The 15,359-nt window shown below is 41.4% G+C and overlaps 1 protein-coding gene across 2 annotated transcripts in view; it reads right to left on the bottom strand.

Moving 5' to 3' along the window:
• Positions 1-14,483, bottom strand: part of Adam12 (ADAM metallopeptidase domain 12) — a 304,232-nt gene extending 289,749 nt beyond the window's left edge. For both annotated transcript variants that reach the window (XM_045142322.1, XM_045142323.1), the window contains exon 1: positions 14,394-14,483. In XM_045142322.1, the coding sequence (XP_044998257.1) occupies positions 14,394-14,461 (68 nt within the window). In that variant the 5' untranslated portion in view covers positions 14,462-14,483. The remainder of the gene's footprint in view (positions 1-14,393) is intronic.
• Between the last annotated feature and the right edge of the window lie 876 nt (positions 14,484-15,359).

Genomic DNA, 15,359 nt, shown 5'->3' with positions numbered 1-15,359 from the left:
ACTCCATTCTCAGAATTTCATCCTCAGAATTCTACCCTCAGATCCCACCCTCAGAATTCCATCCTAAGAATTCATTCCAAGAATTCCATTGTCAGCATTCTATCCTCAAATTCCTATTCTAAGAATCCCATCATCAGAGTCCAATTCTTAGAACTCCATCCTCAGAATTTCATCAAAAGAGTTCAACCTCAGAATTCCAACTTTAGAATCACATCCTCAGAATCCCACTCTCAGAATGCAATTCTTAGAATTCCATCCTCAGAACACCATTCACAGAATACAATACACAGAATCCAATTCTTAGAATTCTTAGAATCCTCAGAATTCCATCCTCAGACATCCACCTTGAGAATGCAATTCCCAACTCCAAATCCCAACCTCAGAAATCCCATCCTTAGAATCCAATTCTTAGAACTCTAACTTCTGAATTTCATCCTCTGAAATATATTCTTGAAACCCATCCTCATACTCATATCTTCAGAATTCTATCTTCAGAATCCCACTTCCAGAATCCAATTCTTAGAACTTCATCATCCAAATTCTATCCCCAGAACACCATTCTCAAAATCCCATCCACATAATCCAATTGTTAGAATTTTAACCTCAGAATTCCATCAATAGTATCCCAACTTCAGAATTCCAATTTCAGAATACCACTCTCAGAATACAATTCTTAGAATTCCATTCTCACAGTTCCAATGCGAGAATCTCATCCTCAAATCCAAACCTCAGAATCCCATCCTCAGTATTCCATCCTCAGAATTCAATCCTCAAAATCCCAAACTCTAAATCCCAGCCTCAGAATCTCATCCCCAGAACCCCAATTCTTATACTTCCAACTTAAGAAATCCATCCTCTGAAATCTATCCTCAGAATCCCATCCTCAAAATTCCATCTTAAAAATCAAATTCCTAGAATTCTGTCCTCAGAATTCCATCCTCAGAATCCAAAGTTTAGAATTCCATCCTCAGACTCAAATCCTCAGAATCCTATCCTCATAATTCAATTCTAAGAATTCCATCATTAGAATTCTACCATCAGAATCCTGTTCTTAGAATTACATCCTCAGAATACAATTCTCAGAATTTCATCTTTAGAATCCATCCTCAGAACCCAGTTCTTAGAATTCCATTCTCAGAATTCCAACCTCAGGGCTGGAAAGATGGCTTAGTGGTTAAGCGCTTGCCTGTGAAGCCCAAGGACCCTGGTTTGAGGCTCAATTCCCCAGGACCCATGTTAGCCAGATGCACAAGGGGGCACATGCATCTGGAGTTCATGTACAGTGGCTGGAGGCCCTGGTGCACCCATTCTCTCTCTCTCTGCCTCTTTCTGTGTCTGTCACTTTCCAATAAATAAATAAACGAACAAAAAATTAAAAAATAAAAAAGAATTCCAACCGCAGAATCCCTACCTCAGAATTCCATCATCAGAATCCCATCCTCAGACATATGTCCTCAGAATCCCATCCTCAGAATTCCATCTTCAGAATCCAATTCTTAGAATTCCATCCTCAGAATCAAAACCTCATAATTCCAACCTCAGAACCTAATCCTCAGGATCCAATTTTAGAATTACATCCTCAGAATCCCATCTGTAGAATAACATCTTCAGAATTTCATCCATAGAATCCCATTCTTAGTATTCCATCCTCAGAATTCCATCCTCCAACTCAAATCCTCAGAATCCCATCCTCATAATTTATTGCAGTCAGGTTTGCATTGCTGGCAGAAATCACCTTATCAAGAGCAGCTTTTGGGAGGAAAGGGGCTTATTTTGGCTTACAGACTTTAGGGAAAGCTCTATGATGCCAAGGGAAGACAATAGCATGAGCAGAGGGTGGACATCATCCACTGGTCAACATCAGGTAGACAATAGCAACAGAAGAGTGTGCCAAACACTGGCAAGGGGAAACTGGCTATAATACCCATAAGCCTGCTGCCAACAATAGTCTGCCTCCAGGAGTTGTTAATTCCCAAATCTCCCATCAGCTGGGAACCTAGCATTCAAAATCCCAAAGTTTATGGGGACACCTGAATCAAACCACCACATTCCTTCCCAACCCCCATGAACTGATAACCATCCATGATGTCAAATGCAATGCCTTCAGTGCAATTTTAAAAGTCCCCATAATTTTTTAAAGAAGTTAAATTTTCTTTTTTTAAATATTATTTATTTATTTGAGAGCAACAGACAGAGAAAGAGGGAGAGAGAAATAGAGAGAGAGAGAATGGGCGTGCCAGGGCTACCAGCAACTGCAAATGAACTCCAGATGTGTATGCCTTTGTGCATCTGGCTAATGTGGGTCCTGGGGAATTGAGCCTTGAACCGGCATCCTTAAGCTTCATAGGCAAGTACCTAACCACTAAGCCATCTCTCCAGCCCCAAGTCCCCATAATTTTTATCAATCCTAATGATGTTCAAACATCCCCATAATCCAAGTCCTTTTAAATGAGCCATAACACCAAAAATAAAAATAAAAAATCCCCCTCAAACCCATAATGGCACAGAATAAACACACTGCAAAAGAAGGCATTGGGTATAGCAAAGAAATATTCAACCATTTCAAGATTCAAACAGGGAAAACATCAAACCCTGTAGCTCCAAGTCCAACAACTCTAGGACAAGTCTCCAAATTTGATCATTCTAACCAGCAACAAGTCTCTGAGTTCAAATTCAGCCCCTCCAGCTAGGCTACTCATAGTTATGGAAAACTTTATTGGGGCCAGCAGCTTTCATTGGCAGCCATCTCATGGTCCCAGCATCTCCACTGGGTCTCCACTGCAGCCCACGGTCCATCCTCATGGCCCCATGGGGTCTCCATGCAGGCAACCAGCATACCTGATTCACACTGTCCATGGCTGTTTCCTAACACAAGACCATGTTTCAAATTCAATGACCCTTTCTTTCCTGTATTTCTGTACCCCATAATACCAGGTGGGATGCCAATTGAATGGGCCTTAGTGCTCAAAAAGTCTATATTCTTTCTATTGTCCCAATGCAAGTCAGCTGGCCCAATCTCAATGGTTGTAATTTCTCAATTTCAGCTGAACAGGCAGAAGTTTCACCCCAAAATTAAATTTCTTTTTCTCTATGCCATATCCTTCTTCTCACACTAGTCCATTTCTATACAATGAAACCCTGCACAACTTCTCAGGACATGAGCATAACAGCAAGCCTCTCACACATACTGCTTCTAGCCTAGTCCAGGCAAAGCTCTTTCTCACCCTCACAAGCCAAACCTCACAGTACATAGTTCTTACTGCATTCATGTCTTTCAACTCTGACCAGAATAGTCCATCAAGCTTTAGTTACACCACTGCAAGGTGTCTCTTAGGAATGGTTTCAAATCCTTCCACATTCCTCTTGAAATTCAACTGCAAAAGGCCAAAGCCACACAGTCAGGTGTCTAGCAGAAACAGCATTCTCTGTACCAACTATACTGAGAGAGGAAAACAATGGCATGAGCAGAGGGTAGACATCACCTCATGGCCAACATAAGGTGGACAATAGCAACAGGAGAGAGTGCCAAACACTGGCAAGAGGAAATTGGTTATAATACCCATAAGCACACCCCCAACAATACTCTGCCTTCAGGAAGTGTTAATTCCCAAATCTCTATTATCTGGGAAACTAGTATTCAGAATACCTACATTTATGGGAGACACCTAAATCAACCCATCACAACCATCCTTAGAATTCAATTCCAAGAATTCCATTATCACAATTCTATGCTCACAATCCCATTCATAGAATTCAATCCTCAGAATTCCATCTCAGAATCCTTTCCTCAGAATCCAATTATTAGAATTCTATCCTCAGAATTCAATCAACAGAATCCCAAACTTAGAATTCAAATTTCAGAATCACATCATCAGACTCTCACTCTCAGAATCATTCTTAGAAGTTCATCCTCAGAATGGCAAGATAAGAATTCCAATTTTAGAATTACATTTTCAGAAGCCAATTTTTAGAATTCCATCCTCAAAATTACATTCTCTGAATTCCATTCTCAGAATCTGATCCCAAGAATTTCATCCTCACACTTCCATTCTTAGAATTCCATCCTCAGAATCCCATCCTCAGAATCCAATTCTTAGAATTCCATTCATGAAAAACCATATTCAAAATCCAATTCTTAGAATTCTATCCCCAGAATTCCTTTCTCAAAATCCAATTCTTACAATTCCATCCACAGAATTCTATCCTCAGAATCCCATCTTCGGAATCCAATTCTTAAAATTCCATCCTCAGAATCCCATCCTCAGAATATCACCTTCAGAATAAAATTCATATAATTACATCCTCAGAATTCAATTCTTAGAAATCCATCCTCAGAATTCTAGCCTCTAAAGTCATCCTCAGAATTCTATCCTCAAATCCTTCCGAATTATATCCTCAGAAACCAGTTCTTAGAATTCCATCCTCAGCATTCCATTCTCTGAATTCCATTCTCAGAATCCCATTCCAATACTCCATCCTCACAATTCTATCCTTAGAATTCCATCCTCAGAATCAAATTCTTATATTTCTATCACCTGAATCATATCCTCAGAATCTCATATCAAAATTCCATTATCAGAATCCAATTCTAAGAATTATAAATTCAAATTTTGATTGTCAGAGCTTCATCCTGAGAATCCCAACCTCAGAATTACATCCTAAGAACCCCATCCTAAGAATCCAATTCCTAGAATTCCATTGTCAGAATCCCATCTCAGAATTCCAACCACGGAATTACATCCTCAGAATTACATCCTTGAATTCCATCCTCAAAATGCCAAAATAAGAATTCCAATTTCAGAATCACATCCTCAGAAACCAATTCTTAGAATTCCATTCTCTGAATTCAATTCTCAGAATCCAATCCCAAGAATTTCATCCTCACAATTCCCTTCTTAGAATTACAAGTGCAGAATCCCATCCTCAGACTCGAATTCTTAGAATTCCATCCTCCAAATTCCATTCTCTGAATTCAATTCTTAGAATTCCATCCTCAGAATTCCATTCTCTAAATTCAGTTCTTAAAGAATTCCACCCTCAGATTCCATTGTCAGAATTGTATCATCAGACTCATATTCTTAGAATTCCATCCACAGAATTTCATACTCAGAATCCAATTCTTAAAGAATTCCACCCTCAGAATTCCTACCTCAGAATCTCATCCTCTGAGTCACATCCTCAGAAAGCCCAAATCAGAATTCCAATTCCAGAATCCCATCCTCAGAATCTGATCTCAAGAATGTCATTCTCCCAATTCCATCCTTAGAAATCTAATCTCAAAATCCCATCCTCAGAATCCAATTGTTAGAATTCCATTCTCAGAATCTAGTTGTTAGAATTCCATTCTCAGAATCCAATTGTTAGAATTCCATTCTCAGAATCCTATCCTCTGAATTACATCCTATGAATTCTATCCTCAAAATTCCATCCTCAGAGTTCCAGTCTCAAAATTCCATATTCAGAATCCCATCCTCAGAATCCAATTCTTAGAATTACATTCTCAATTTACATCCTCAAAATTCCATACTCAGAATCCAATCTGAGGATGGGATTCTGAGGATGGAATTTTAATAATTGGATTATGAGGATAGAATTCTGAAATTGGAATTCTGATTTTGGCATTCTGAGGACAGGATTCTGAACATGGGTTGCAGAGGATAGAATTCTGAGGATAGAATTAGTAGGGCACAATCCAGAGGATGGGATTCTGTGGATAGAATTCTAACAATTGGATTCTGAGGACTGGGTTCTGAGGATGGGATACTGAGGAAGGAATTCTGAGGATGAAATTTTAAGAATTGGATTCTGAGTATGGAATCTATGGCTGGAATTCTAAAAATATGATTCTGATGATGGAATTCTTAAGAAGAATAATTGAAATTCTGAGGATAGGATTCTGGGGTTGGAATCCTAAGGATGGAATTGTGCAGATGAAGTTCTTGGTATCAGATTCTGAGAATGAAATTCAGAGATTAGAATTCTGAAGATGGGATTCTGAGGAACGAATTCTAAGAATGGAATTCTAAAAATTTGTTTCTGAGGATGGGATTCTGAAAATGCAATTCTCATTTTGTCATTCTGAGGGTAGAATTCTGTGGTCAAAGGTAATAGGAATCTGAGGATGGAATTCTAAGGATGGAATTCTGGAATTCTGAGATGGGATTCTAATGATGGAATTCTGAGAATTGGATTCTGAGGATGGAATTCTTAGGATGGAATTCAGAGGAGGGGATTGTGAGGATGGAATTCTGAAGATCAGATTCTGAGCTTCGAATTCTTAGAGTTCTTCCTTAGGTTTCCGTCCTCAGAATTCCATTCTCAGATTTCCATCTTCAAAATTCCATACTCAGAATCCCGTTCTCAAAGTCCAACTCTTGGATTTCCATCCTCAGAAAACCATCGTCACAATCCCATCCTCAAAATCCCACCTCCAGAATTCCATTTTCAGAATACCATACACAGAATTCTATCCTTAGAATTCCATTTGCAGATTTCAATCTTCAAAATTCTATACTCAGCGTCCAATTCTTAGAAGTCTATCCTCAGAATTCCATCCACAGAATTCCAGCCTCAGAATCCCATCCTCAGAATTGCATTGTCAGAATCCCATCCACAGAATTCTATCCTCAGAATTGTATGCACAGATTTCCATCCTCAAAATTCCATACTAAGAATACTGTCCTCAGAATCTAATTATTAAACTTCCATACTCAGAATCTCATCTTCAGAGTCAAATTCTTAGAATGACATCATCTGAATCCATCCTAAGAATTCCATCCTTAGAATCCCATCTTCGGAATTCAATTCTACAATTCCATCCTCAGAATTCCACTCTCGGAATGCTAAAATCAAAATTCCAATTTCAGATTCACAACTTCAGAAACTAATTCTTAAAATTCTATCCTCAGAATTCCATCCTCCATATTCCATTCTGTGAATTCTGTTCTCAGAATTCCATTCCAATACTGCATCCTCACAATTCTATCCTTAGAATTCAATTGTTAGAATTCCATGTCAGTTGCACAAAACAGCTATCATCGTGACTGTTAAGGAAGTAACTGTGAAGAACTGTCCTTGAGGGTTACATGCTGTGACTTCAGAGAAATACTAATGTTAACACAGATGTGACAGTGTCCTTGCCTTCACACGACATGAGGTGAGAAGTTAACACAAGTGTGCTTTAAGTCTCCTTTGAGAAGACAAGCTCTTTAGCTGAAAGCAAAAATCTTAGAACACAAGTCTTTTTTAGAAATAACATGTTCTTTTAAGTTACCTCAATACCCTAAATCTCTCCTATTAAAAGCTTTCAGCTGAAAAGATTGAAAGATGTAGATACGACCATACTTGGAATTATATGATTATATACACCTATGCATATATTAATATATTTTATTATATACACATGTGTATATATATCCACATGTTATTATATGCATATATAGATATTGCCATATATATGAGTATGTGTGTGTGTGCACATGTATATGGGTATATGTATCTCATATATATGGTTATATGTACACATGAATATAATCATTAATTGCTCTAAACATATCAGTATACTGTAAATGAATGCACACCAGGAAAGACTGAGCGTGGGTGTTTGGGAATATTCTGCACTGTCTTGGCAGTTACTCAATAAGTCTCAACCTGCTCTAAAATTAGCTGTGTTTGAAAATCACCTATCTCCACGTGCTGATTCCACTCTATCAGGATTTGTGAGCTTCTCTGGAGTAGGAGCAGGTCTCTTTTGTCCTTGCATCTCAGGAACTTAACTCAAGATCTCAGGCCAGCAGGAATCCCTATGTGTTTAGTAAACAAACAACTAACAACATCCCTATGTGTTTAGTAAACAAACAACTAACAACAGAGCTCTTCACGCTCCCTTTCTCTTGACATCCAATGGCTATGTCAGTGAAAGACACAACGTGCCCCAAGGACTTTTTAAATTAAATTAAATATCTCCTAATGGTAGTATATGTGTTCATTTATCTTAAAAAAATGATTTTAGGGCTGGAGAGATTGGTTAGTGGTTAGGGCATTTGCCTGTGAAGCCTGAGGATCCTGGTTTGATTACCCAGTACCCACATAAGCCAAATGCACAAGGGTGTATGCATCTGCAGTTTGTTTGCAGTGGCTGGAGGTCCTGGCATGCCCATTATAAAAAAAAATATATATATATATATATGATTGTAAACAGAGATGGTCTGAGATTATGCTTGAGGCTTGGAAGTGGGGAGAAAAAGCTGCAAGGACTATAGAGGATCAGATTCAAAAGGAAATTTTTAATTAATTGTTTTAAACTTATTTATTTATTTGCAAGCAGAGACAGAGATAGAGAGGAGACAGGCAGGGAGAGAATTTTTAAAATATATTTTATTTATTTAAGTCAGAGAGAGAAAGAGGCAAAAGGACAATTTTTAAACTACATTGAGGACTTACTAAAGAGATAAACAGTTTGCAGTGACTGCTTCTTCCAGGTGCCTCTGTAGCACAATCATATGGCTACTGCTTATTTCAGGAGCCTCTGTGACATGATGGCGTGGCTTGCTCTCTTCCTCTATGGGTCCACCAAAAAAAATAAGAGTAACAAGAAAGACCCTGATAGGGAGATGGAGTGAGACATTCAGTTCTCAAAGAAACCCACAGGACAGGATTTCCAGCGATGGAGGAAGGCTGTGTGAGCGGGAGGGAAGAAAGGCTGGAGATGCCTCTGGGAGGTGTCGGAGCGCCGTGGGAGGCAGCAGCCTTCAGTGGCTAAGAGCCACCCCTAGGTGCCCACTTCTCACTCAGGGAGCCACCTCCATGACTTCAGCATCTCCACCTCCCCGTGGGACAGCAATGCCCACCTGCCAGGCTGCTGGGAGCATTTAGAGAGATGAGAACTGTGGAGTTCAGGCTAGAACTTACAAACTATGTCTTTTGCACCAAGTCCAACACACTTGATATAGCCTGTGAGCCAAGAATGACTCGGCATTTTAAACTGGTTTACTAAGGGGCTGGAGAGATGGCTTAGCGGTTAAGCCATTTGCCTGCAAAGCCAAAGGACTCTGTTTCAATTCCCCAGTATCCATGTAAGCCAGATGCTCAAGGAGGCACATGCATCTGGAGTTCATTTGCAGCAGCTGGAGGCCCTGGCACGCGCATTCATTCATTCATTCATTCATTCATTCATTCATTCTCTCTCTCTCTCTCTGCCTCTCTCTCTCTCTGAAATAAATAAAATTTAAAAATAAATAAACAAAAATGGTTTATTAAGATTTCATGACACAACAGAAGTTATATCAAGTTCATCTATGAACCATCTATGGCTACTTTTCCTACCACGGGGTACTGAGCAGCCTCAACAATGACCACATGACCTGTGCAGAAGAATACACTCAGGGCCTGGCTCTGCAGAGAGAGAGACTGTAACCCCTGGGCGGTCTTCCAGGACAGAAGAAAGGCTCCTTCCCTCCTCAGTCCTGCTCCTGACACAGGGAACATCTGGCACCATCTGGGGACATTTGTGATCATCAGGTCCCAAGAAAGATGTTGTTGGCATCTGTTGGGCAGTCACCCACCTTCTAGTACACAGGAAGAGGCCTTCTGCTCCCCCGTCGGGAGTCGCCCAGCCTGGGCAGAAGAGGCCTCGAGCACTGCAAGCAAGCCCAGGTAGGCCGAGGGAATGAGGAGAGGGAGTGCTATTTGCTGAGCCAGTGCTCTGTGCTGAATGCTCGGCAAGAATTAAACACACAAGAAGAGAGCTGGGAAGAAGGTGCAGCAGGTAAATGCCCTTTCTGTGCATGCATAAGGACCCGAGCCTGGGTCCCCACACCCATGCAAGCGGAATGCCGCAGTGTGGGTCTGTAATCCAAGCCTACAGCGAGATGGGAGGTGGAGGCAGGAGAATCGCTGGGAGCTTGTGGGCCACTTAACCCGGCATGTGCAACAGTGAGCAAGGGACGATGTCTCAAATGACATGGGAGACAATGGCTGACCCCTGGGGCTGTCCACATGCATGTTAGTATGAACATACCTATACCCCCCCCCCACACACAGCTTTTTTTATGAAAGGAAATATGAGAAAGGAGCCAAAAGAAAAGAGAATTCTGAAAGGAAAAAGAAAGGACCAGGGTTGAGACAGTCAAATACAGAGGGAGCCATGGGCTGGCTTTGAGGGACATCTATGGCCTTGGAAATACTGAAAACTGCTCCCTGGGGAAGGGAAGCACATGGGTATGGTGGTGAGCCACCCTCTCAGAAGTCTGATAGTGCAGGGACCGTGGCAATGGCTACTTGGTGGAAGAACTGAGTTCGCTTTTCTCTAGTCAGTGAGCAGAGCTGTTCAGAACACACTTGGCGTCTGCCACTTAAATTAGTTGCTATTTGATACCTAAGGGAAGCTGTGGGTTCCTGTTCTAATCCATTTGTCTTTCATTTTCCATTTCATGTACTGTTTCCGTCATTGCATCTTGGGTTAAGAAATCCAGGAATGAGAACCTTCCCAGAGCACTCAGATGCTGAGCTCCGCCATGGCCATCTCATGATCAATCAATGTGACAAGTATTCTCTGGTCTCAGCTGGACTTTTTCATGACACTTTATACTTCCAATATCACCTTACATTTGCCTAGTAATGCTCCATTACCAATGTGTTTTCAAGTTCTTGTTTCATCTCATTCTTACAAAGACCCCAAGAGAAGGGAAAGCTAGTGAGATAACCCCACGTGACAGGCCATGATGACAAGCACACGGAGGGCTGGAGGCTCTCCAACTTGCATGACTCCGCTCTCTTTCTTTCTGTCCCTTCGTCCTTTCAGTGACACAATCTGCGGCGGTGATGGCTTGAGTCTTGATTTGGAAGGGACAGACTTGAATCCCATCCAGATCGAGTTCAGCCGCACACACAAGGGAGAGCTAGGAACGAGACAATGTGGGAGCTCCCCATGGTTCCTCCGTCTAAATCACTGGGCCGGTCTTGTTGCATAGCATTCGATACAGTCTGTGTTACCAGAGCTGGAGCTCAGTAAGATTACCTGAGAGCATTTCTTAAAGGAAGATACTTGGGTGTTCCCCTAAGCCAAAGAAATTAGCTCACAAGGACCGGTTGACAAGATGGGAAGATGCGCAGCTGGCAATGTGCTTGCCTTGCAAACATGAGGACCCATGCTAAATCCCAGAACCCACACGACAAAACCCAGCATGGTGGTGCATTTGAAATGCCGGAACTAGGCGGACAGACTGGAGGATCCTTGGGACTCACCAGGCAGTCTAGCCCACATGGTGAGCTTCAGGCTGCTGAGTGGCCCTGTCTCAAAAACAACTATGGATGGCACCTGAGAAAGGACCCCTACATTAACAGATGGTTTACACACATGTGCCCCTTGACATACAGCATTTCCAAGTTCTTCACCAAATGTGAGCAGGTACTACAATTCTGGACAAAATGTTAATGCCATGACATGTGGAGACGAGCTCTGTGATATTGTAAAGAAAGCTGTTTCCCACTCACCTAGTCCCTATTCTCGAAAATAATGTCAGAAATGTGGGGTGGCATTAGTGCACTTTACTTCTGGTACAGGCCCATCACGCTTACAGCTAAAATGTGGGGTGGCGTTAGTGCACTTTAGTCCTGGTTCGGGCCCATCACGCTCACGGCCCCGCTGTTAGAGCGGCATCTCATAGGCTTTGGGAGCTGGAGGAAATGCCCATGGTGTTTTCTCATTGCCCCGTGACACGACCAGCATGTATTCAAGGAAGCTTGGCCAGCCGGGGGAATAGAGATTCCTCCTCCTGCACGCCTGGCAGATGTCCACTAGACAGAAAGGACAAGGCCAAACTGAGAAACCAGAGAAAATTGGAGCTGGCCCACAACAGGGGTAAGCTACAACCTTCAGCTGCTTATTTCTCCTGGTCCCCTTCCAGGGTTGGCGGATAAGACATGGGACAGTCAAACGTAACATGTCAGATAAACAGTATCACGGCATGAATACCTTTTCAGTCGCGCAGGTCCCAAACATGACGTAGGGTACACTTATACGGAAAACTAAACACGGTGTGAGGACAGCAGACATTCTCTGCTTCTGCATGCTAAGTGGAGCAGACCTCTCCCCAGGAAACGTCCCGTGGTGCTTCTTCTACCCAAGAAAGCCACTGCTCTATAAATATATTTGTATGGGTACGCAGTGTATGTATACATGCTCACATGTGGTTGCATGTAGGGGTGTGAGTACAAGTATGTGTGTAGAGACCAGAGCTACACTCCAGACGTCTCCTTCTGGAACTCTCTCCTTTACATATTAAGACAGGGTCACTCGCTTAATCTGCAGCTCACCAGTGAGGCTAGGCTAACCAGCCAGGGAGTGCCAAGGATTCCTCGTCTCTCTGTCTCCCCATCTCTGGGATTACAGGGCATGCCACAATACCCAACATGTTACACAGGCGTTGGTGATGTGAACCCAGGTCCTCATTCTTATGTGGCAAGCAATCTACCTATTGAGCTACCTCCCCAGCCCATCTGTCAACTTTTTCAACTCATATGCAGTCTTCATCAAATGGTCCATGTCTCTGTTTCTTCCCCTATCCTGTTGTTTATGGCCATCAGTATGATGGACGCTTCTTTAACACCTAAGCCTTTCTTCAAGGAAGCAGCATCAGCTCCAGGCCCAAGCTGTCTCCCAGGGTTACCGAGTTCACAACTGTCTCCATGGAGCACAGATGGGTGTGTGCTTTCTTTTTAAGGGCAGAGGGCTGGCTAGAGAGATGGATCAGTGGTTAAGGCACTTGCCTGCAAAGCCTGACGACCTGGGTTCAATTCCCCAGCACCCAAGTTAAGCGAGATGCACAAAGTGATGCATGCATCTGGAGTTCATTTGCAGTAGCTAGAGGCCCTGGCATGCCCATTCTGTCTATCTCATTCTCTTCTCTCTACCTCTGTCTGCTTCCAAATAAATAAATAAAAATTCTTTTTAAAGGGCAGATCTGGAGCTGGAGAAATGGCTTAGCAGTTAAAGTGCTTGCCTGCAAAGCCAAAGGACCCAGGTTCTATTCCCCAGGACCAACGTAAACCAGATGCACAAGGTGGTGTGTACGTCTGGAGTTCTTTTGCAGTGCCTAGATGCTCTGGAATGCCAATTCTCTCTCTCTCTCTCCCTCTTTCTCCTTCTCTCTGCCTCTTTCTCTTTTTCTCTCTCACAAATTGAAAAAAAAAAGAGTAGGTCTGGCATTTGGCTCTCAAAATAGCAACTTTTCTAAGACTGAATTTCAAATGTAAGCTCTCTAGAAAATAAATTAGCTATGTTAAACAATTCTATCAATGCCTACATGATGGGGCCCACTGCAGCCACCCCAAAAAACTACAGGGGATCCCCATAATCTCAATTGCATGAAAGAGATGGCTACAGTCACACCAAAAATCTACAAGGTTATCCCCATAATCTCAACTACATGAAGGGTCCGCTGTGGCCACCCCAGAAAGCTACAAGGGATTTCCACAATTTCAACTGCACTTTTAAAAAAATCTGTTTTCTATCATGACAAATAGTCTAAAAATACCTTCACAGAGCAGGACAAAGCTGTCCACAGGGTCTCTCCAAGGAGATCATATTTCTATAGATTTTTATCATTTTCCAACTGTTCCTACAAGTAACAAAGTCATGTTAAGAGATCAAACTCCCCAAAGTATTCACTAGTAAACTTTCAATTATTTTATGCTATTCTTTTTTTATACCACAAAAGGTATAAGTCAAATGTGTCAAAAACAAGCAAGGTTTAGACTGTATTAAAACTCATGACAAATACTAAAAGTTGAACAAAAATATTTTTACTAATCATCAATTGGAAAGCAATGAAATGTTGATTAAATTGGCATGAATATGTACAGCACATTATTCAAATAAAGTGAATATAGAAGCTATCTGGCAATGTAATATTTGGTTCTTGTTGAAAATGCATGCATGCATGTATGTATGTATGTATGTTTGCATATATATATATATATATATATATATACATATATATATGTGTGTGTGTGTGTGTGTGTTTGTATGTGTATATGTCTGTGTGTATATGCATACATATACACATATGCATGTGTGTGTGAGCACCAGAGATATAATCCAGGACTTCACATATGGTTGTCAAGTACTCTACCTCTGAGCTACATCCCCAGTACAGAAGTAAATTTTAATAGTAGCCAATAATGCTGAGCCGTAGCTATCCCATCAGAATTAGATTGCGTTTTATGTTCTTTAGGAATGAAGTCTTCATTCCAAGGAATAAAGTTTGCATCAAAATGAGCAGAGGCAAAATTTGAATAAAAGAATACAAATTCAGTTAGCACCATTTTAAAACTTCAGCCACCTCAAAGCCAAGACAACAAAAATAAATGACTAAATAAAAAGCAAAGCTGACCTTTGAGTTGAAGCTCCTTCCTGGGATCGTGGGGTCCTCACTCTGAAGAGAGGCTGTGACCACTTCATAAGCTCCTCTTTGGTCCCATAAGCTCACCCCTAAATCAAAGGAAAAGTAGTCCAGACTTTCATTCCAGTTGGGAAGAACTTGGCATCAGAAGCTTATTACAGTGAAAATATTTGGAAGTTGAGTAAATCCAAGGAAACACTATAATCCCTTAATCATAGTAAGTGTTAAAACTGATGTATTCTTTGTCAGTCTTACCATTACAATACTGTACCTTAAAGAAAATAAATTTGATTTTTTCCTTCCAGACCTATAACATGTGTTAGGGTGTTATCATAGTCAAAGTCCTTCACCAAGCAATAACAAGCAAAAGCAATTGCTTCTTAGAATGATGAATGAGTGCTACACTTAAGACAAGCTCTGTATTCAAAATCCCAAAGCTTTAGCTGTATTAAAACTAAATCCATTTACTTAAGTACTCTTGAGTCTGTTAAACACAACATCAATTCTCCTCCCTGTACTTATGAAATCTAATTTTATATGCTACAGTAAGTGATTCTATAGACAAAGCTAACTTGCCAGTTCACACTGACTAGACTGGTGTAGTTTTTTTTTTTTTTTTAAAAATAAAAAAACAAGCCATTCAATCATCTGTATATGCACTTGTTTCTTGGGGTAGTGTCTGTGAAACCAGTTACTACAGGCCACAGGTTCAGCGCAGTCCCATTTCCGTAGGTTATGCCAATGGAAAGAATAACATTTTTCTCTCCGGCAGGGTGTATCGCTTTCTGCACCAGCACAGGGACTTCTCTGGACTTGCTCTCCTATGAGGTCACACGCCTGCTATTCTGTGGGCCCACAGTATGGCCCTGGAGGTGAGGGATGGGACCAGATTCCCCCACGTGTTATTCCCATTTCTTCAGCCAGAATTCATGATTTTCAGACCTGAGTCATAACAGC

The sequence above is a fragment of the Jaculus jaculus genome, chromosome 1 (assembly GCF_020740685.1).
Source record: "Jaculus jaculus isolate mJacJac1 chromosome 1, mJacJac1.mat.Y.cur, whole genome shotgun sequence".
NCBI classification, from domain to species: Eukaryota; Metazoa; Chordata; class Mammalia; order Rodentia; family Dipodidae; genus Jaculus; species Jaculus jaculus.
This window is presented reverse-complemented; position numbering and strand designations above follow the sequence as displayed.